This window comes from Bos indicus, chromosome 12 (assembly GCF_029378745.1).
Source record: "Bos indicus isolate NIAB-ARS_2022 breed Sahiwal x Tharparkar chromosome 12, NIAB-ARS_B.indTharparkar_mat_pri_1.0, whole genome shotgun sequence".
Lineage (NCBI taxonomy): Eukaryota > Metazoa > Chordata > Mammalia > Artiodactyla > Bovidae > Bos > Bos indicus.
The window spans coordinates 70,688,450-70,712,646 of NC_091771.1; the positions used below are offsets into that span (position 1 = coordinate 70,688,450).

General features: G+C 40.1%; 1 protein-coding gene across 2 annotated transcripts in view; it reads left to right on the forward strand.

Annotated features, from left to right (window-relative positions):
• The first annotated feature begins 358 nt into the window (after nucleotides 1-358).
• LOC139186232 (ATP-binding cassette sub-family C member 4-like) overlaps nucleotides 359-24,197 on the forward strand; it is a 152,755-nt gene continuing 128,916 nt past the window's right edge. For both annotated transcript variants that reach the window (XM_070800394.1, XM_070800395.1), the window contains exons 1-6: nucleotides 359-5,974; nucleotides 15,615-15,704; nucleotides 16,971-17,134; nucleotides 18,327-18,452; nucleotides 19,399-19,648; nucleotides 22,017-22,118. In XM_070800394.1, the coding sequence (XP_070656495.1) occupies nucleotides 5,789-5,974; nucleotides 15,615-15,704; nucleotides 16,971-17,134; nucleotides 18,327-18,452; nucleotides 19,399-19,648; nucleotides 22,017-22,118 (918 nt within the window). In that variant the 5' untranslated portion in view covers nucleotides 359-5,788. The remainder of the gene's footprint in view (nucleotides 5,975-15,614; nucleotides 15,705-16,970; nucleotides 17,135-18,326; nucleotides 18,453-19,398; nucleotides 19,649-22,016; nucleotides 22,119-24,197) is intronic.

Here is a 24,197-nt window from a genome sequence, read left to right on the forward strand (position 1 = left end):
AGAGATATGTGGGCTCAGAGCAACCACTGAGGACCACACAGCAAAGGGGAGGAGGAGGGGGCACTGAGCCAACTAGAAAGGGACCTGCAGAACAGACCTGCTCTACTGATTCTTGAGAGCATAGCATTAGCCATCAGGTGTTAGTAATATCCACAGTGATGACCTTGAGACATATATGAGGGTAATGCTTTTCAATTCATTTTTTTAAAAAAATCTATACTTTTATTGCCTCATTGAAAAAAAGTTTTAAAAATTGAAGTATGATTTTTGAAGTATAATATGAAGTATTATACTTTATAATATAATGAAGTATATATAAATATTAGCATAATATATAATATTATATATACTAATATATAATATATATAGTATAATGAAGTATAATATAAATATTATATTAGTTTCAAGTGTATAGTGAGTGTAGTGACTCAGTATTTTTGTACATTATTAAATGATCACCCTGATCAGTCTAGTTATCCTCTGTCACCATACAAATTTTTCCAATGTTATTGACTGTATTCCCTATGTTGTACATTACATTCCCATGACTTATTTATTTTATAACTGGTTTGTGTCTCTTAATCTCCCTCACCTATTTCACTCATCCTCCAATCCCCCTCAATCCATTTTCTTTAAAAAATCAAGGAAATAGATTATTTCCTTGATGATTCCTTTTTTTTTTAAAGATTGCTTTCATAATGATTAAAAAAATCAAAGTCCTGCTTAGAAGCGAAACTTTTAATTACTTTCCAGAAAAGTTGGCTTTTAGAAGTGACTTTTCTCAAGAGATCTCATTCAGCCATAATGGCCTATAAACAGCAATGAGTTTTCTAAGCCCTTTGTGAAACCAGCCTCTGCCATTAAGGATAGAATGCATCTCTTCCTAGGACTCCTGTCTTTTGTGCATACTGTAGAAATCCTTGCTAATTTTTTGCTTTCTGATGTGACAAAATGTTTCTAGTTTATCTTTACACACACAAAAAAGCTGTGCACCCTTAAGTAAAAATTTGCCTCAGCCCTGGAATCTCCATTTCTCCAAGCAGCCATGGTTCCTTCTAGTGGGAAATGGTATTTAGAGACTATGGTCTGGGCACTAGGGGTGCTCATTGCTGTTGAGTCGGCTATTATTTCTCAGCTTTTTCATTGGACAAGGCTAGTATACATTTTTTTGTAGTAAACAAACCTTGAGTTTATATGGGTATTTTCAATCTAAATCAGATTCAGGACAGTAGTGTTTTTACTTTATCTTTTAACTCTTAGATTGGTATCTGTTTTCTTTCATCATCTGTTCTCTTTTCTGTCATGCCTAATCCCAGTTCTCAATGATATCAACATAATTACTCATTTAAAAATCTTATAGTATCAACACTATTAACCATAATGTGACTTTTGGAAGCTTTTTTTTTTTTTTTTTTTTGCTGTTCATATTGTCCTTAGGCATATCACACAGGGAATGTGTTTTCAAATTATTTTTTTACAACCACTTTTAATAATTCTTTTTTTGTATAACTCAGCCTACTGGATGGATATACCTTTTGTTTCATTTCACTCTGAAATTTTAGGAATTGCTTTTTAAAACTTTGTTGTTTTATAATTATAATTCTGTATAATATTTTTCTGGGAAAGATTAAAGGCAGGAGGAGAAGGGGACAACAGAGGATGAGATGGTTGGATGGCATTACCAACTCAATGGAGATGGGTTTGAGTAGACTTCAGGAGTTGGTGATGGACAGGGAGGCCTGGTGTGCTGTGGTCCATGGGGTTGCAAAGAGTCAGACACAACTGAGCGACTGAACTGAATTGAACTGATATTGTTTTCAAACTCTATCAACAGAAGAGGCTGTTTTTAAGGAAGTCTGATATCCTTGTTGGCTCCATTCTAATTCTCCCTCCCCTTTTAGAGGTAACATTACAAATTTTTATTCATGTTTTTATTTTGTAGATATAGTATTTTATAAACATTTACTTTTTTCTGTAGTGTCAAATGAAAGGTCTGAATTTCATCATTGGAGTCTAAAGAGTTTGGATTCATAAGGAATTTTCCTAGAAGCATGATATGTAACATGGAACTCTGGTTAAAACCCTTTGTGGCACTTGTAAGTCCTTCAGAGCAGGTTCATGACCCCTCCACGTCCAGATGCCCTGATGATACAGGAGAATAGCAGATGCTTACATGGGATTAGTTTCTGCATCCAGCATCTTCTAGGGAGAGGGAACTTCAGGCTCCATCTCTAATCATTTGAACCTAAATCAGTTTCTGGAGGCTGGGTTTCAGGCCTCAGAGCGCTCCTAACCCCTCCCAGGTGATGGTAAGCTACAGTCAGGATGAAGACCATTGTGTCGGGAGGAGTGAAGTTATATGTAAAATGCTAATGGTTATTTTTTTCCCTGATTCACTGCTTTTCCTCCTTAGCTCTGGATCTTTCTCAGCTCTACTCTTTGTCACCTGTTCCCCCATTTCTGAAGATAAACTATCTATTCATTTTTTCCATAAGCTCATTCTTTTCTGCTTATATACTTCACTCAAGCATTTTTTTAGTTGATAGCTTGTTTCTATTTTCTGTGTTTTATTAATTTTTCTCATGAAGTGGAGATGGTGGAGTTGGGTAAGAAACCTTTTAAGTACATGCAGAAATGTAATGGGGAAACTATCCTGACTAGGGAAATTTTAGCACTTAACCCTGTGAGAAGTTCCCCTAAGAAGCAGGAAATGGGGCCCAAAGTCAAGTGCTTTCAGAAGGTTGAATACTAGGGACTGCACCATGAAATGTCTGTCTATTTCTCTCTTACCCTGAGATTTCTGTGGAAACTTGAACAAATGTTGTCATATTGTATTGGACTCTTTTAAAAATCTTTTATGGTTTCACAGTTGTGAAGAATTCCTGTGAAGGAGTAAGAACTCTAATCTCAATTGGTTTGTGGAAAGAATATTCACAGATCAAGCTTAGAAGTCAAAGATGAAGGATCTTGGAAACAATTTTTTATCTTCTCCCTGCTTATCCAGAAAGTTTTAATTTCGTTAGTTTCAAGTTTGTGAAAGTCACTCAATTGTGTCTGACTCTTTGTGATCCCTACAGACTCTACAGTCCATGGAATTTTCCAGGCCAGAATACCGGAGTGGGTAGCCTTTCCCTTCTCCAGGGGATCTTCCCAACCCAGGGATCAAACCCAGGTCTCCCACATTGCAGGTGGATTCTTTACCAGCTGAGCCACAAGGGAATCCCAAGAATACTGGAGTGGGTAGCCTATCCCTTTTCCAGCAGATCTTCACAACCCAGGAGTCAAACAGGGGTCTCCTCACTGCAGGTGGATTCTTTACCAACTGAGCTATCAGGAGAGCCCCCAGTTCAAGTTTGATACTGAATACTTTCTCAGTTGTTTTTTACCTTACTAATTGAGGGTTAGGATCAGGAACAGACAGAAGAGTAGAAGATATAGGTCCTGGACTGGCATTACTCCTTAGTGAGGCTGTTTGCTCAGCTGGCATATTAAATTCTGTCTCTCAGCAGAAAAATCAAGACATTTAGGCAGTAATGACCTGCCTTTCTTTTGCAGTATTTTTTTTTTTTTTTTGCTGGATTTGTTGCATTTACAGTGTTCTTTAAGTAGGTGGCATTACTCTTACTTTTCCTGTAATTACAACAATATTAGGACCAAATAGAGAGCTGAGTAACAGACAGCAGTGATTCCCAAAGAGAATCACAGTTTTAGGACACTTTGGGATGGCAGGTGTTACTGCTGGACTTCTGGTGGAGAGCCCCAGGTTTGTAGCCTGCAGCACTGGGCTTCCCTTGATCATATCTGGGCTGGGGACTGCCTTGTGTAGTTTGACATTCTTGCTTCTCTGTGTAAGCCTCCAGACTTCTACCTAAGTAAACTCTATAAGCAGTGTGTTTTATAATCTATGATGTGAGGGGCTTTTAAGCTTTTAGCACCTCTAGGGGTGAATGATGGGGCTTTCTGGAAGTGTCGCAGTGAGCCTTTGTGTTCTTGAAAACTGGTCATCTTACTCTTATATGGTCACCTTACTCATAATTCTTCCACTACATGGTCTTCTCTTTTCTGGAGTAGATGAAATCTCCTGTGACCTTGTGGAAGGTAAGGCAGGTGTTAGAGCCTATGAACATGTGTATGTAGAGCAATATAGGAGTGCCTCATCCATTTGAGTGCCTCATCCATTTGAGACATGGGGTCAGCTTTCTGTAAATAATTTGAGCAGGCACTAGTTGGTTGAGCAGAAAATGCTTTTTTGTTATGCTTCACATTTTGAGCTTTGGATTCTTCTTCCTTTCCTCTTGTGTGTGGGTGCCTCAACTTTGTACAGACAGTAGAGAGCTCTCAAAAGAAAACCCATCTGGGAACTTCCATGGTGGTCCTAAGAGTCTGCCTTTCAATGCAGGGGTCACAAGTTTGATCTCTGGTCATGGAAGTAAGATATTACATGCCTCAGGGCAACTAAACTGGCAGTTCCCAACAAGAGAAGCCTGCGCACTGCAATGAAGACTCAACACAGCCAAAAAAAGAGAAACATTTTGTGCTGGAGGTTTCTTTGTGGCTGATGTTCCACAATTGAGTAGACCATTTGATAGTAGAAGTTGACACAGATCAAATCCAGACATTGATTAAGAACAATCAGTGTTATATCATATGGGAGATAGTCAACATACTCAAAATAGCCAAAAAAAAAAAAAAAAAACCATCAAAAGTCATTTTACCATTTTGTTTATGTTAATGACTTTGTTGTTTTGTTTCCACCTAAGTTAAGCAGGGGGCAAAAAACCCTTCTTGACCATATTTCCCCACTCAATTCTCTACTGATATGTAATTATTAATAAAATGCTCCTTTTTAAAAACAAATTGTGATGGGCGATGAAAAGTGGATACTCTACACTGATGTGGCATGGAAGAAATCATGGGGTAAGTGAAATGAACCACCACCAACCACACCAAAGTCCAGTCTTCATCCAGAGAAGTTGATGTTATGTATACTGTGGGAGTGAAAGGGAGTCCTCTATTATGAGCTTCTTCAGGAAAACCAAACAGTTAATTCCAGTGAGTACTTCTCCCAATTATATCAACTTAAGGCAGCACTTGATGAAAAGTGTCTGAAATTAGTCAACAGAAAATGCATTATCTTCCATCAGGATAATGTAAGACTGCATGTTTCTTTGATGACCAGGCAGAAACCGTTACAGCCTGACCTGGAGGATCTATCCCATCTTCTATATTTACCAGACATTGCACTTTCAGATTTCCATTTATTTTGTTTTTTACAAGATTCTCTTACTGGAAGAAAATTTTAATTCTCCAGAAGACTGTAAAAGGCACCTGAAATAGATACAAAGTTTTCCTCAAAAAGATACAAAGTTTTGGGAGGATGAAATTAGGAAATTGCCCGAAAAATGGAAGAAGGTAATGGAACAGAACTTTGACAAGGTTGTTCAACAAAGTTCTTGGTGAAAATGAAAAATGTGCCTTTTATTTTTACTTAAAAACCAAAAGAAGTTTTTGGCCAACCCAATACTAAGGCTTAATGTCTTTGATTGTAAGATTTTGGCTACATTAAAACTAACACTGTTGTCTGCTTGTCTTTTTTGAGATAGTGGATCTGTGCATTTTTCTTTTAGATTAGCCATGAATGTAGCATTTTCTCAAGATGGCTTTTTCAACATGCTAATAATAATAGTAAAGCTTGTATTAAGAAAAACTGACATCACTTGTATTTCTAATTAAGGTTTTTTTCTTTCAGGAAGGCACCAGAGTAGTTCAACCCATATTTTTGGGGAAAATGGTTAGTTATATTGAAAACTATGATCCTGCCAATTCTGCTGCTTTGCATGAAGCCTATGGCTATGCAGCAGGGCTGAGTGCCTGCGTGCTTGTGTGGGCCATTCTGCACCACTTGTACTTCTACCACATGCAGTGTGTGGGGATGAGGCTGAGAGTAGCCGTGTGCCATATGATCTATCGCAAGGTGAGTATCGCTCGGTACCATGGTGTGTACCTCCCCTCAAGCATCATAAGCATTTTGGGAAAGTTCTCTGAAAACTAAAAATTTGTAACTGGGATCATTTACACCTTCCTAGAGAGTCTTGCTATTTGCATCAGGCCAATTTTCTTGTTGTCATTTAAGCAAACTTTACAAGTAAATAATGAAAAGTTTTGTGTTGAGATCGTGTCAGAGCTGCCTTTGATAACTTTTATCCACAGGTTGTTGCATAATATCCACTCAGCTTGTAATGGATTCTGATTATCAAATTGGTTTTCAATGTTTTCATACTTAAATCTCATAGCTGTATTTGTAGAACTTTTGTTGTTCATTAAAACCTTCTTTTACATTGAAGTTGTATTTAAAAGTAAACTTCAGTGATTGGATTTATAAAATTAAATCTAGGAGCAAAAAATGTATTTGAGAAAGGAAACGATTATATTTTTAAATGAAACATCTAATCATATTGAATATAATTGTGTGAACTAAAAAAACCTATAAATGGAATCCATGCCAAACATAGACTCACTCACTATATTCTATAGTTATGATTGTTTATAATGGTATTAAAGAATAGAGCTGAATGTTGGGATGAAACTTGAAATCACAAGTTTGTTTTTGGTATTTTGGTGAGAATTTGTTGCTATTCATTCAAGTTGTTTAATTCAGTGTTTCTTTTTTCTTAAGTATGCATTTTAGCACTTTTAATAAGACCTGATTTAATGTGTTCAGTGATTTTGTATTGAGAAATGCTGCAGAATTGTTCCATAGTTTACCCAGGTCTTAAATAGTTTAAAAGAAATAAGGATTTTGGGTGATTTTATTAAGGATTTGCCACAGATACACCAGTGTTATAAGCTGAAGGGCTGTTTATAAACTTGATCTTGGATGTCTCTTTGCCCTGGGCTGTCTACTTTTTTCTAGAAAAAAAATTATATAACTGTTATTTTATAGTTGAAATTTGTAGAGAGAGTAGATCTTAAATGTTCTCACCACACATACAAAAGGGTAACTACATGTGATGATGGCGTATGTTTGTTTTTCTACTGTAACTGTTTCCCAATGTTTATTTACATCAAAATATCACATTGCACATATTAAATACATTTAATTTTTACTACAAATAAACAAAATCCTCATTGAAAGCTAAAACCAAAAAATTTAAATGAAAAATATTGCTTCTCTTATTATTTGCTACTTATCTAGAGCTTCTGTTTCTTGGGAATACTTTTCTGGGTAAAATGTAGCATGTGTTTTCCCCATCTTTCCTTTAGTAAAATCTTGTTAAATCTTGGGACTGTGAACTCAGGGCCCTGGCATCTCATTGTCTGTGTTTGGCTATGGCACATGAGTCCAGATTCTCCTTGGGTGACATACCCTCTAGTTAAGTGTCTTCATTGTCAGTCATCATCATATTTGTTATTCTCTTACACCTTGTTGTACCGTTTAGTAGACAAAATACTCAGATTTCCCCGCAAATTCAGTTCAGTTCAGTTGCTCGGTCATGTCCGACTCTTTGAGACCTCTTTGGACTGCAGCACACCAGGTCTCCCTGTCCATCACAAACTCCCAGAGTTTACTCAAATTCATGTCCATTGAGTCAGTGATGACATCCAACCATCTCATCCTCTGTTGTCCCCTTCTTCTCCCGCCTTCAATCTTTCCCCACATCAGGGTCTTTTCCAATGAGTCAGTTATTCACATCAGGTAGCAAAATATTGGAGTTTCAGCTTCAGCATCAGTCCTTCCAAGGAATATTCAGGACTGATTTCCTTTAGGATGGACTGGTTGGATCTCCTTGCAGTTCAAGGGACTCTCAAGAGTCTTCTCCAACACTACAGTTCAAAAACATCAATTCTTCAGCGCTTAGCTTTCTTCATAGTCAGACTCTCACATCCATACATGATTAGTGGAAAAACCATAGCTTTGACTAGATGGATCTTTGCTGGCAAAGTAATGTCTCTGCTTTTTAATATGCTGTCTAGGGTTATCAGATTGAGCGACTGAACTGAACTAAACTGAACTGAGGTTTGTCATAGCTTCTCATCCAAGGAGCCAAGCGTCTTTTTTTTTTTTTTGTAATTTTTTAAAATTTTATTTTATTTTTAAACTTTACAATATTGTATTAGTTTTGCCAAACATCGAAATGAATCCGCCACAGGTATACCTGTGTTCCCCATCCTGAACCCTCCTCCCTCCTCCCTCCCCATACCATCGTTCTGGGTCATCCCGGTGCACCAGCCCCAAGCATCCAGTATCGTGCATTGAACATGGACTGGTGACTCGTTCATACATGATATTATACATGTTTCAATGCCATTCTCCCAAATCTCCCCACCCTCTCCCTCTCCCACAGAGTCCGTAAGACTGTTCTATACATCAGTGTCTCTTTTGCTGTCTCGTACACAGGGTTATTGTTACCATCTTTCTAAATTCCATATATATGCGTTAGTATACTGTATTGGTGTTTTTCTTTCTGGCTTACTTCACTCTGTATAATAGGCTCCAGTTTCATCCACTTCATTAAAACTGATTCAAATGTATTCTTTTTAATGGCTGAGTAATACTCCATTGTGTATATGTACCACAGCTTTCTTATCCATTCATCTGCTGATGGACATCTAGGTTGCTTCCATGTCCTGGCTATCATAAACAGTGCTGCGATGAACATTGGGGTACACGTGTCTCTTTCCCTTCTGGTTTCCTCAGTGTGTATGCCCAGCAGTGGGATTGGTAGATCATAAGGCAGTTCTATTTCCAGTTTTTTAAGGAATCTCCACACTGTTCTCCATAGTGACTGTACCAGTTTGCATTCCCACCAACAGTGTAAGAGGGTTCCCTTTTCTCCACACCCTCTCCAGCATTTATTGCTTGTAGACTTTTGGATCGCAGCCATTCTGACTGGTGTGAAATGGTACCTCATAGTGGTTTTGATTCGCATATCTCTGATAATGAGTGATGTTGAGCATCTTTTCATGTGTTTGTTAGCCATCTGTATGTCTTCTTTGGAGAAATGTCTATTTAGTTCTTTGGCCCATTTTTTGATTGGGTCATTTATTTTTCTGGAGTTGAGCTGTAGGAGTTGCTTGTATATTTTTGAGATTAGTTGTTTGTCAGTTGCTTCATTTGCTATTATTTTCTCCCATTCTGAAGGCTGCCTTTTCACCTTGCTAATAGTTTCATTAAAGCATTTCCTCTAAAGTCAGGAACAAGACAAAGGTGCCCACTTTCACCATTACTATTCAACATAGTTTTGGAAGTTCTGGCCACAGCAATCAGAGCAGAAAAAGAAATAAAAGGAATCCAAATTGGAAAAGAAGAAGTCAAACTCTCACTGTTTGCAGATGACATGATCCTCTACATAGAAAACCCTAAAGACTCCACCAGAAAATTACTAGAACTAATCAATGATTATAGTAAAGTGGCAGGATATAAAATCAACACACAGAAATCCCTTGCATTCCTATACACTAATAATGAGAAAACAGAAAGAGAAATTAAGGAAACAATTCCATTCACCATTGCAACAAAAAGAATAAAATACTTAGGAATATATCTACCTAAAGAAACTAAAGACCTATATATAGAAAACTATAAAACAGTGGTGAAAGAAATCAAAGAGGACACTAATAGATGGAGAAATAGACCTTGTTCATGGATTGGAAGAATCGATATAGTGAAAATGAGTATACTACCCAAAGCAATTTATAGATTCAATGCAATCCCTATCAAGCTACCAACGGTATTCTTCACAGAGCTAGAACAAATAATTTCACAATTTGTATGGAAATACAAAAAACCTCGAATAGCCAAAGCTATCTTGAGAAAGAAGAATGGAACTGGAGGAATCAACCTGCCTGACTTCAGGCTCTACTACAAAGCCACAGTCATCAAGACAGTATGGTACTGGCACAAAGACAGAAATATAGATCAATGGAGCAAAATAGAAAGCTCAGAGATAAATCCACACACATATGGACACCTTATCTTTGACAAAAGAGGCAAGAATATACAATGGATTAAAAACAATCTCTTTAACAAGTGGTGCTGGGAAAACTGGTCAACCACTTGTAAAACAATGAAACTAGAACACTTTCTAACACCATACACAAAAATAAACTCAAAATGGATTAAAGATCTAAATGTAAGACCAGAAACTATAAAACTCCTAGAGGAGAACATAGGCAAAACACTCTCCGACATACATCCAAGCGTCTTTAATTTCACGGCTGCAGTCACCATCTGCAGTGATTTTGGAGCCCCCACCCCCCCAAAAAATAGCTAGATGTTTACCTTTCCAGATCATGCTTAGCTCCCATAAGTATGCAGGAAATTTCACCAGAACTGTACTGGGAAAACCTTAAGTTATATTTGAGATGATGGTTTAGGCAAACAAAGCTCTTTCTTTGCTGTACAGGTGAGCCAGTGTCCGCCTGGTTTTCTTCCTCTTCCCACTAACACTTTGGAATGCCTCTTTTGGGAAATCTGACCTGACCTTGTATGTTGCTTATGTGAATGTGAACATCTCCCAAAGTGTTCATTTACTGGCTTAATTGCCTAAAATAATTGTTTCTTTCAAAGTCAGAAACTGTATACATAAGCTGAAATTCTAGAAACATGGAAATTTCCTCATGGACAGCCTTGCATCTAGATTCCTACTGAGATGGAGAAATAAGACACTTTTTTGCAGGTAACAGGTGGGCTGATTTCTTAGGGCAAAGCTGGGGTTGCCGAGAGGCTCTGAAATGTCCCTGTGAACGTCTGTGTTTCATACTTAGGCTCCACCTCCTGACCCCTGGTCCTGGGGAGAAATCAGATTGGGTAATAGAAATGGGATGGCTGCTAAGCTCGTAGTCATAGTTTGTGATATTGAATGATTTTGGGAGATGTATCATATATAAAGATGATTTGTCATTTATTTACCTTTTGATAAAATTACTTATAGCTTTGGTTCATAATTTTAACAATTGTGGTAAAATATACACAGCATGCCTGGAGAATCCCAGGGATGGGGGAGCCTGGTGGGCTGCCGTCTATGGGGTCGGACATGACTGAAGTGACTTAGCAGTGACTTAGCATACACAACATAAAATTTACCATTTTAACTTTTTAAGTGCACCATTTAGTGACATTAAATACATTCACATTCTTGTGCAGCCATCACCACTCTGCATCTCCAGAATTTTTTCTTCTTCCAAAACTTAAGCTCTGCATTAATTAAATACTCACTCCCCAGTCACCTCCTCTTCATCATCATGACTCTACTACATCTTTCTATGAATTTGACTCCTCTAGGTCCCTCATTTAAGCGAAATCATACAATATTTATTCTATGTCATGTAGTACAATGTCTTCAAGATTCATCCATGTTGGAACAGATGTCAGAATTTAAGTCCTTTTTAAAGGTGAATCATATTCCTTCACATGTATATACAATATTGTGTAAATCCTTATTGTCAAAATCAGACATAAGTTGAAGAAAGTAGGGAAAACCACTAGACCATTTAGCTCAACAATGAGAAAACTAAGATCATGACATCTGGTCCCATCACTTTATGGCAAGTAGATGGGGAAACAGTAAGAGACTTTATTATTTGGGGCTCCAAAATCACTGCAAATGGTGACTGCAGCCAGGAAATTAAAAAACGCTTTCCCTTGGAAGGAAAGTTATGACCAAACTAGACAGCATATTGAAAAGCAGAGACATTACTTTGCCAACAAAAGTCCATTTAGTCTAAGCTATGGTTTTTCCAGTAGTCATGTATGGGTGTGAGAGTTTGATTATAAAGAAAGCTGAGAGCAGAAGAATTGATGCTTTTGAACTGTGGTGTTGGAGAAGACTCTTGAGAGTCCCTTGGAAGCAAAGAGATCCAACCAATCCATCCCAAAGGAGATCAGTCCTGAGTGTTCATTGGAAGGACTGATGCAGTGGCTGAAACGCCAATATTTTGACCACCTGATGCGAAGAAGTGACTCATTTGAAAAGACTCTGACGTTGGGAGAGATTGAAGGTGGGAGGAGAAGGGGACGCCAGAGGATGAGATGGTTGGATGGCATCACCAACTCAATGGACATGAGTTTGAGTGAACTCCAGGAGTTGGTGATAGACAGGTAGGCCTGGCGTGCTGCAGTCCATGGGGTTGCAAAGAGTTGCACATGACTGAGCGACTGAACTGAACTGATTCAGGTATGACCTAAATCAAATCCCTTATGATTATACAGTGGAAGTGACAAATAGATTCAAGGGATTAGATCTGATAGACAAACTGCCTGAAGAACTATGGATGGAGGTTCTTGACATTGTACAGGTGGCCATGATCAAGACCGTTCCTGAGAAAAAGAAATGCAACAAGGCAAAATGGTTGTCTAAGGAGATCCTGCAAATAGCTGAGAAAAGAAGAGAAGCTAAAGACAAAGGAGAAAAGCAGGGATATACTCATTCAAATTCAGAGTTCCAAAGAATAGCAAGGAGAAATTGGAATGCCTTCCTTAGTGATCAGTGCAAAGAAATAGAAGAAAACAATAGAATGGGAAAGACTAGAGATCTCTTCAAGAAAATTAGAGATACCAAGGGAACACTTCATGCAAATATGGGCACAATAAAGGACAGAAATGGTATGGACCTAACAGAAGCAAAAGATATTAGGAAGAGGTGGCATCAATACACAGAAGAACTATACTAAAAAGATCTTCATGACCCAGATAACCATGATGGTGTGATCACAGGACGAGAGCCAGACATCCTGGAATGTGAAGTCAAGTGGGCCTTAGGAAGCATCACTACAAACAAAGCTAGTGGAGGTGATGGAATTCCAGGTGAACTATTTCAAATCCTAAAAGATGATGCTGTGAAAGTGCTGCACTCAATATGCCAGCAAATTTGGAAAACTCAGCAGTGGCCACAGGACTGAAAAAGGTCAGTTTTCATTCCAATCCCAAAGAAAAGCAATGCCAAAGAATGTTCAAACCACCCCACAGTTGCACTCATCTCACATGCTAGCAAAGTAATGCTCAAAATTCTACAATCCAAGCTTCAAGAGCATGTGAACTATGAACTTCCAAATGTTCAAGGTGAATTTAGAAAAAGCAGAGGAACCTGAGATCAAATTGCCAAGCTCTGTTGGATCATTGAAAAAGGTAAAGAGTTCCAGAAATACATCTACTTCTGCTTTATTGACTATGCCAAAGCTTTTAACTGTGTGGATTACCACAAGCTGTGGAAAATTCTTAAAGAGATGGGAATAACAGACCACCTGACCCTGCCTCCTCAGAAATTTTTTGCAGTAGTTAGAAGCAATAGTTAGAACCAGACATGGGACAACAGACTGGTTCCAAATCGGAAAAGGAGTACATCAAGGCTGTATATTGCCACCCTATTTATTTAACTTATAGCAGAGCACATCATGAGAAATGCCAGGCTGAATGAAGCACAGGCTGGAAGTAAGATTACCGGGAGAAATATCAATAACCTCAGATAAGCAGATGACATGACCCTTATGCCAGAAAGCGAAGAAGAAGTAAGAGCCTCTTGATGAAAGTGAAAGAGGAGAGTGAAAAAGCTGGTTTAATACTCAACATTCAGAAAATTATGATCATGGCATCCGATCCCATCACTTCATAGTAAATAGGGAAACAATGGAAAGAGTGAGAGATTTTATTTTTTGGGGCTCCAACATCACTGCAGATGGTTATTGCAGCCATGAAATTAAATGATGCTTACTCCTTGGAAGAAAAGCTATGATCAACCTAGACAGCATATTAAAAAGCAGAGACAGTATTTTGCCAACAAAGGTCTGTCTAGTCAAAGCTATGATTTTTCCAGTAGTCATGTTTGGATGAGAGTTGGAATCTAAAGATAGCTGAGCACCAAATAATTGATGCTTTTGAACTGTGGTGTTGGAGAAGACTCTTGAGAGTCCCTTGGACTGCAAGGAGATCAAACCAGTCCATCCTAAAGGAAATCAACCCTGAATATTCATTGGAAGGATTGATGCTGAAGCTGAAACTCCAATAGTTTGGCCACCTGATGCAAAGAACTGACTCTCTGGAAAAGACTCTGATGCTGGGAAAGATTGAAGGCAGGAGGAGAAGGGGATGACAGAGGATGAGATGGTTGGATGGCATCATCAACTCGATGGACTTGAGTTTGAGTACTGACTGACTGACTGACTGGGTATCTATTTATCTGTTAGTGGACATTTGAGTTGTTTCTACCTTTTGACTGTTGTACATAATGGTGGTATGAACATGGTGCACAAATGACCAGTAAAGTTCATGCTCTAAATTATTCTGGGTACATTCTGGGAAATGAAATTGCTGTGCTGTGTACTAATTTCATGTTTGGTTTTTGAGGAAATGCCATCTCTTCCATTGTGGCTACATCATTTTACATTTTCTCTTGAGCACTGATTTTTCTGTTTAACTTGAAGACTAAATATAAAGAATTTATGAACCATGGTATTTTGTTTGGATTCATGGCTCCAGCTGATGGTCTGTTGAAACAGGTCAAGGTGGTCTGTTCAGGTTTCTCAGTTCTCCAGGGAATTTTTCAGAGCTTTTTAATCAAATCAAGGATTGTACAGCACAGTCTGTGTTTTTTGTAAAGTCAGCAGACTGGCATTAAGAACATAGTTTCCTCACAGGATTAGTGTTTTGAATACTATACTGGTTAGTTTTAGAATGAGGAAACTAAGACCAGAGTGTTTAAATGGTGTCATACCTAGTGTTAATGACTGACCAGATTTATAGTCCAGGTCCCCTAATCTCTTTCCTTAAGGTGACCTCTCCACTTTCATTTTGTTGTTGTTCAGTCGCTAAGTCCAGTCCAACTCTTTGTGACCCCATGGACTGCAGCACACCAGCCTTCCCTGTCATTTATTATCTCCCGGAGTTTGCACAAACTCATGTCCATTGAGACCAGGATGCCATCCAACTATCTCATCCTCTGTTTCCCCCTCCTCCTCCTGCCCTTAATCTTTCCCAGCATCAGGATCTTCTCCAATGAATCGGCTCTTGGCATCAGGCAGCCAAACTGTTGGAGCTTGTTTCAGTATCAGTCCTTACAATGAGTATTCAGGGTTGGTTTTCTTTAGGATTGAGTGGTTGGATCTCCTAGCTGTCCAGGGGACTCTCAAGAGTTCTCTAGAACCACATTTCGAAAGCATCAGTTCTTCAGTGCTCAGCCTTCTTTATGGTCCAGCTTTCATATCAGTACATGACTACTGGAAAGAATATAGCTTTGACTATATGGACCTTTGTTGGCATAATGATGTCTCTGCTTTTTAATATGCTGTTTAGGGTTTGGCTGAAAATTACTTAGTTGGCTTGTAAGTCTAAACCTACATTCATTTATCCTTCAGACAGGTCCAAGTTCACTGAGAAACAGGGTGGAGGATTTTTCTTCTGTCTCCTGCTCCTCCTTTTGCTGTCCTTGTAAGCAGGGCTGCTGCCACATTGAATTGTCTAAGGATGAACATGGGTCCCCAAAGCCCTGCTGTCAGGCATCACCCTGCTCGTCCTGACACCACACAAGACCCCATGAAAACACACTCCATTTTGCTATGTTCTCAGACTGACTTGGTATCACTATAGGAATCTGATTCTCTGTATCTTTCTTTCATTTCAGTCACTTCGCCTGAGTAGCTCAGCCATGGGGAAGACCACCACAGGCCAGATAGTTAACCTGCTGTCCAACGATGTGAACAGGTTTGATCAGGTGAGCTGCCCCTGAGGGATCCTCTTCCATTTCCCACCCTTCTTCTTACTGGATTTAGCTTATTGGGATGCCAGGTGCCAGGGTTTGGTGTCGGTCAGTGTTCTGTTGAGGACATAAGACAAGGGTTCTCTTTATCCAACTCTCATTTCCTCTGTGTGCAACTTAGATGTGATAATATGTTTTGTCCTGTAGATGAGAAGTTTGTTTTTCTGACATTTTCTGCAATATACTTCAGTAATAGGCAGGCAGTAGTGTTCTTAGACAGCTTGATTAGTGTTCATAGAGGTACTCCATAGAAGTTTTGTAGTGGCCCTTCTTGGCATGTGGTGTCAGTGTTGCTGCCTGAACTGTCTTCCTCCCTCTCTGGATGATGAAGGCCTGGTGGGCAGGGATTGTTCTTTCCCCTGCCCCCTGTTCAGTGCTGCTTCACAGGGTGCCTTTGAGGAATAATGCCAAGTGGATGGTCTCCAGCTTTGCACAATCTCCTCTCTGCTATCCCATCATACCCACTTCACACTTACCTTATGAATAGATCATGTTACCAGGGTGTTGCAGCTGTTGGCCAGATCTGCATAGAACAGTTCTTTTTCCTGGATGATACTGCCTTTAAGTTTGGGAGCTTACCTGGTAGCTCAGATGGTAGAGAGTCCACCTGCAATGCACGATGCCCAGGTTTGATCCCTGGGTCAGGAACATTCCCTGGAGAAGGAAATGGCACCCTGCTCCAGTTGTCATGCCAGGATAATTCCATGGACAGAGGAGCCTGGTGGGCTATAATCCATGGGGTTGCAAAGAGTTGGATGACTAAGTGACTAACACTTTCAATTCCCCTTCAATTATTCATCAAACATGACATAAGGCCTCTACTTAATTTGAAGGATCAATAAGCCTTAATTTCTGCCCTGGAAAGGCCACAGCCTGTCCAAAAGGTAAATGCACAAGCAGTTATTGGAAAGTGTGGTAGGTACCATAATATAGGCTCTTCTGGGGAGATGGGGCTGAATTTTGGGACAGAGAGAGTTTGGGGAAGCCCTGAGATCATCTGTGTTGTGGACAAAATCAACATCTTCTGTCAGTGGTGCTGGTCAGGTTCTCCCTGGATGTCCCTGAGGCCGGCCCTGTGCTTCCCCAGAACAGCGTCATCTGGGGTGGACACTTGGATTTCTCCTTCAGCAGGTGTAAAACTCACTAAGATCATTTCTGTTTAGATTCCTGTCTGTTCCTTCAGAGTAGATTGTTTCTACACTGTTGTCTTTCTCTTTTAAGGTAGCGATGTTCTTGCACTATCTGTGGATGGGACCACTGCAGGCTGTCGCAGTGACCGCCCTGCTCTGGAAGGAAATAGGAATGTCGTGTCTTGCCGGGATGGCGGTTCTCATTATTCTTCTGCTTTTGCAAAGCTGCTTCGGGATGTTGTTTTCATCACTCCGGTAAGAGAAACACTGATTTAAAAAATAGGTGATATGTGCTTAGTAACATGCACCGTCTGCTCGATGCTTGTGTTCAAAAACAAAACCAATGCCTTCTCTGGTCTCTTCTTTGAGTGCATTGTAGACCCTTCAGGCTTTGCAGGTGGAGGCTCCAGCCTTAAGCTGAAGGCTGATCTTGAAGAGGGAAAGGAGGTGGCACTCACTGGCTCCTCCCACTACCGTAGCTGAATAAGTGGAATGTCCTTGAGCAGAATATACCTACATTGATGTTATGTAAACTTTATTAAATAGTAATAATCCCATAGACTCAAATTTAACTGCATGTATTTTTGTTATTCTTATGTTAGAGCAATTTTCAGGTACCTATTTTTTTGTCTTGTTTTTAATTCAGTGTTCCCACTAACTTATAAATGCCTCAAGGACAAGGTCAATCTTAATTAACTATGTCTTTGTAAAGCCCCACAGTCCCAGCAGACTATGTGATAGAACAGTGGCTGGTCATGAAGGACCTAATGGCAAAGAGATAGACCTGAAGTAGATCCCAGAGGGTTGGAGGCGGGTCATTGTCCAGGTTGTTAGGTGATGGAGGTATTGTGCTCTTTGAAGTTTTTTTTTTTCCCCCTTGAGATTTCTCTTCTTTTTTTTTTTTTTTATGACTTTACATGTGATATTTTTGTCTATTTGCAATTTCCTTTCCTGTTGGCTGTGAAGAGATGTTCCTTATCCTTCGAGGCCCTGTTCCAGTGCTATCAGGTCTCTGAATTTCTTCTTGTTCTGCTTTCCTGGTAGAATTCACAGTCCCATCTTTTCTGCTCCCCAGCACTTCTCTCCTATTTTATCATAGCACAGACACTGTCTTCCTGTTAGATTCAGTGTCTTTTTGCCTTCCCTGTCCAACTGTGACCTCCTTGGGCAGAGAGTTTATACCTGACTTACTTTGGGTCTTCCTCAGCCCAGTAACTTGGAGAAACTTCGAGTTCTCCAAGTTACTCCTTGAGTTGGGCTGAGTGGTTGACTTCTAAAAGTCTTTTTCTCCATTTGCACTTTGAGAACGACCTGCCTGTAATGTCAGCACAGAAGAGCTGTAGGGAATCATCAATCCCTGGTCCCTCCCTGTGCCCCCTGCTGCTTCTGCAGCTGCTGAAGAAAGTTGGGCTGTGGTCACTGAGGCTCATCTCGTCTGTCCCCTCAGGAGTAAGACTGCAGCTCTCACAGACGACAGGATCAGGACCATGACTGAAGTCATAACTGGCATCAGAACAGTAAAAATGAATGCTTGGGAAAAGTCATTTATAGACCTTATTACCAGACTGAGAAGGTAAGTTTTTGTACATATCACACCATATTTTTGTACTTTCCCCTCTATTTTTACTGACTGAAATTAGAAGTCTTACCAAGTTTTCACATGAAGATGAGCTTAAATACTATGAACTCCATACCTTACATGTGGCAGGAGGGTTAAGTGGAAGAGGGGAAATGTCGTTTTAACCTGCTGTTCCACTTACGATCTTCTTAAAGTAAAAATTATGTATGCTTCTGAAGACAGATAGTCAATAAACACATGAAAAATGCTCAACATCACTCTTTCTTAGAGAAATTCAAATCAAGGCTACAATGAAGTATCACCTCACACTGGTAGGCATGGCCATCAACAAAAAGTCTACAAACAGTACCCTCCTGCACTGTGGTAGGAGTGCAAATTGGCACAGCTATTGTGGAAAAGAGGCTGGAGATTCCTTAGAAAATTAGTTATAAATCCACCATATGACACAGCCATCCCATTACTGGGCATATGCCCTGAGCAAACCAGAATTCAAAAAGACACATGTACCTCAATGCTCATTGCAGCACTATTTACAATAGCCAGGACATGTGCTTCCAGGGCGGCCATGGTGTCTGCCTCTGTCTAATGTCTTGGTGTCTCACAATTTTGGGGTGTCTTATTCTCTTCTCCCACAAGTTCATGAATTCCTGGAAGGGACGGACTGTGTCTTTCTGTTAACAGTGGGGAGCATGGCCCAGGACTTGTGGTTATGAATGCTTGTTGAAAGAATGTTCAAACCCAGTCCAATTGACCAACAGTGTTTAAAAGGGTGACATGAAGCCTCTCTTTAGTTGGAAGAGTGAAGTGGTGATGAAGTGTGTGTCCTGGTGTTGGGACGGAGCCCCAGGCATGCCCTGTGTAGTGTCTCCATGTGAGGGCTTGAATTCATGCCTTGGATGTCGATGCTTCTTTTAAAACCTCTTTCCTACTCTCTTTTCAGGAAGGAAATTTCCAGGATTCTGAAAAGTTCCTACCTTAGGGGCATGAATTTGGCATCATTTTTCGCTATCAGCAAAATTATGATTTTTGTCACCTTCATCACCAATGAGCTCCTTGACAACTGGATCACAGCCAGCCAGGTGTTTGTGGTGGTGATGCTGATTGAGGCTCTGCGGTTCTCGAGCACCCTTTACTTCCCCATGGCCGTCGAGAAGGTGTCAGAGGCTGTTGTCAGCATCCGAAGAATCAAGGTTTGGGGACAAATAATTGTTTTCAGTTTTCGGTGGATTTTTTGTAAAATGCCCTTTTGTTTGGTATCACTGTGTTCCAGTTAGGAGATATTTAGCTCTCTCAGTGCCAAAGCTGGCAGTCTTCCCAGAATGTTGTAGATACTCCCTTTTCTTCTTAGGTAGAGTGCATTACAGATATCATAAGAATGGTTCTCTTGTAGGGACAGTAGTATATATAAGTAGCAGTAGCACAGGGCTCTTGTGTAGTGATGCCTGCAGAGTGACTACAATGTGTAAAAGCAGGAGAAGCAAACAGAGTGCATCTCCTGTGCTGACTCCAGTGACCAGGCAGTGACTGTGCAGTCCTGGGGTACAGGATTCCTCTCTGGGCCGGGACGGGAGGAACTTGCTGAGAGCTCCCAGCTCCTTGGACAGGAAGAGTGGCCTCAGATTCACTTAATTCTCTGTGTTCAAAAATGAGTTCTTTCCTCTACAGATGTTTTGCTTGTTGATATCTGAGCCACCTTTTGCATCTGCCTTTTCATCCCTGTCCCCTCTTTATTTACTGCTTAATCCTCTAACTGCCCTCTTTTTTTTCACATTTACAATTCCCACCATTATGTGAACCAAGAAGTTCCAGATATACAAGCTGGATTTAGAAAAGGCAAAGGAACCAGAGATCAAATTTCCAGCATCCGTTGGATCATAGAAAAACAAGAGAATTCCAGAAAAACATCTGCTACTGCTTCATTGACTACTCTAAAGCCTTTGAGTGTGTGGATCACAACAAACTGTGGAAAATCATGAAAGAGATGGGAATATCAAATCACCTTACCTGTCTCCTGTCAAACTTGTATGCAAGTCAAGAGGCAACAGTTAGAACTGGTCATGGAATAATGGGCTGGTTCCAATTTGGAAAAGGAGTACATGAAGGCTATATATCGTAACCTTGCTTTTTTAACTTATATGCAGAGTACATCATGAGAAATGTTGGGCTGGATGAAGCTCAAGCTGGAATCAAGATTGCTGGGAGAGATATCAATAACCTCAGACATGCAGATGACACCACCCTTATGGCAGAAAGTGAAGAGGAACTAAAGAGCCTCTTGATGAAGGTGAAAGAGGAGAGTGAAAATGCTGACTTAAAACTCAGCATTCAGAAAACTACAATCATGGCATCTCATCCCATTACTTCATGGCAATAGATGGGGAAACAATGGAAACAGAAACAGACTTTATTTTCTTGGGCTCCAAAATCACTGAAGGTGCTGATTGCAGCCATGAAATTCAAAGACCCTTGCTTCTTTGAAGAAAAGCTATGAAAATTCTAGACAGTGTATTAAAAAGCAGAGACATTACTTTGCCAACAACGTTCCCTATAGTTAAAAGTATGGTTTTTCCACTAGTCTTGTATAGATGTGAGTGTTGGACCATAAAGAAGGCTGAGCACCGAAGAACTGATGGTTTGAACTGTGGTACTGGAGAAGACTCTTGAGAGCCCCTTGGACTGCAAGGAGATCAAACCAGCCAATCCTAAAGGAAATCAACCCTGAGTATTCATTGGAAGGTCTGATGCTGAAGCTCCAATACTTTGGCTATCTAATGCCAAGAGCCAACTCATTGGAAAAGACTCTGATGCTGGGAAAGATTGAGGGCAAGAGGAGAAGGGGACGAGAGAGGGTGAGATGGTTGGATAGCATCACTGACTCAACAGACATGAATCTGAGCAAACTCTTGGAGATAGTGATGGACAGGGGATCCTGGAGTGCTGCAATCCATGGGATTGCAAAGAGTCAGACACGATTTAGTGACTGAGCAACAGCAAATACACTATATTATATGATTATATTGATATATACCATGAGCTGTAATAATAGTAATTATTAATTATGTAATAATAATAATTATGTAATATATTTTCCATACATTATTTAATATGTTCTGAGTGAAAGTGAAAGTTGGTCAGTTGTGTCTGACTCTTAGCAACCCTATGGACTATACATTCTGTGGAATTCTCCAGGCCAGCATACTGGAATGGGTAGCCTTTCCCTTCTCCAGGGCATCTTCCCAACCCAGGGATCAAACCCAGGTCTCCTGCATTGCAGGTGGATTCTTTACCAGCTGAGCCACAAGGGAAGCCACAGCTGGAGTGGGTAGACTAACCCTTCTCCAGCGGGTCTTCCCAACCCAGGAATCAAACTGGGGTCTCATGTATTGCATAATATGTTTTGATGTGAACTAATACTTTAAGAACAGTTAGCAAAACATATTTAGACTGTTCAAAGTTTGCAAATCCCAGGAAAGCAATTGTTTTTGTTTGTGCTTTCTTCCTGCAGTTTAACAATCTGTTTTTTTACAATCTGTTTTTTTTTTTGCCTCATTTCTATAGAATTTTTTATTACTTGATGAAATACCACAGGTCAACACTCAGCTGCCATCAGAGGGTGAAGTGATGGTGGACATGCAAGATTTCACTGCTTTTTGGGATGAGGTAACAGATCTTCCATTCCAAGATCATGACTGCTAACAGACAACTGTGACTAAGATTCACTGGAGAATTTTTAGATTTTACCCATGGTGTAAAATGTGACTTGCTCATTTACTAAAAGTATGTTACAAAATTATTCAAAATAGGGACTAATGTTTGTATGTAATGGAGATTGTAATATCAACCTAAGATGTTTGACATGTTGCTGTCTCTCTCATTTTCAAGAGAGCTTTCAAAGTATTAGCACATTTTGAACTTAAAGTCCATACATTTGTAATGTTAGCATTTACGGAATTGGACAGACAAAATGCTGCAATGTGATATGGGTTATCTGAAAAATAACTAGTTTTTAAAGAGGCTTTGGGGAATCAGCATATATTTTTTGCCTTGATTTTCAGAGCAGTTTATTATACACAGAATGAGGCCATGATCTGGATCTTTGCTGTGGGGTAGAGTGGGGGCTCTCCCATCCTGAGCTTCTGGATGGTTCTGAATACTTTGGTGGCAGCCAGGGTAGGAGGAGACAGAAGGTGATCATAATGAGCACCAGTGATTCCTAGTTAAAGGATTACATTGTGTGGAAGCTGACTAGGAGAGCTAGTGATTTCCAACACTTTTCAGTTCAGTCAGTTCAGTTCAGCTCAGTCGTGTCTGATTCTTTGTGACCCCCATGAATTGCAGCATGCCAGGCCTCCCTGTTCATCACCTTATTTGGTTTCTTTTTTTTTTTTTTTTTTTGATCTTCTTTTATTTATTTTTTTAAATTTTGTTTTATTTTTAAACTTTATAATATTGTATTGGTTTTTCCAAATATCGAAATGAATCCGCCACAGGTATACATGTGTTCCCCATCCTGAACCCTCCTCCCTCCTCCCTCCCCATACCATCCCTCTGGGTCGTCCCAGTGCACCAGCCCTAAGCATCCAGTATCGTGCATCGAACCTGGACTGGCGACTCGTTACATATATGATATTATACATATTTCAATGCCATTTTCCCATATCATCCCACCCTCTCCCTCTCCCAAAGAGTACAAAAGACTGTTCTATACATCAGTGTTTCTTTTGCTGTCTCGTATACAGGGTTATTATTTGTTAGGTTCAGTCAAACAGAAAAAACAACAGGGTCTGGTCTCAAGAAGTTGTCAGTATCACACACCCAGTGCAGCGCCTTTACCAACTGAAATGCCCCGCTGCTCCCCGGTTCCGTGGTCTTCTGTGCTCACCCTCCTGTATCAGTGAGGATTTGTTAGGAAAACAGAACCCCACCACTGGAGAGGGAGTTCCATGCAGGGAATTAGTTACGCAGATGATAAAAGAGGGAGAAAAAAGCAGTAAGGGCAAAATGGTGGTGCGCGAGACAACCCAGGGGTTATCAAAGGCAGGAAGCTGCTCCCACCCCCAGCGCTGGAGGGACTCAGGGAGGCGGCGCCTCCACCAGAGGGTCCACCCTCCAGAGCAGAGCCCAGGAGCCGGGCTGTCAGAGTGGGGATCACAGAGCATGTGTCCTGACTGTAGACTCACCCTGTCTTCCGTGCCTGTGACTCTGTGGTGCCACCTGCATCCTGTTCACCTGCTTCTGACTCAGCAGCTGCCGTCCCCACCGACAACCAGTGGTTTGTTCCTAGATACATGAAACCACATCCCTGTACCTTCTGTCCATGGAAACTCACACAAGGTGTCTGATCTAACCTGAGAGCTTCTGCTACCTTAATACAGTGGATTTACCTTCTGGTTGGTGTTTCTCCTCATAATGCTCTTGAAGCATTTATAGAATGCACCACTAAAATTCCATTATAAAGACCATTTTATGTAAATGCTAACACATACTTTGTATGAACTTATGAGCAGATTTCTTTTGTTCTGAGCAAACATGTAGATTTACTTTAAATCAGTTCAGTATATGTTCTGCAGTTATTAATTAACTAAAATAAAAATATCTGTATTCAGCAGTCTGCCTGTGCAGCAAATGCCTGTAAGGTAGAATAAGGGATTTTAGTTGTACTACAGTCCATGTTAATAAATCAGATGAAAAATCTGAAAAGGTTTCTATATAGCTTCTAGAGTTAAAAAAAAAAAAACA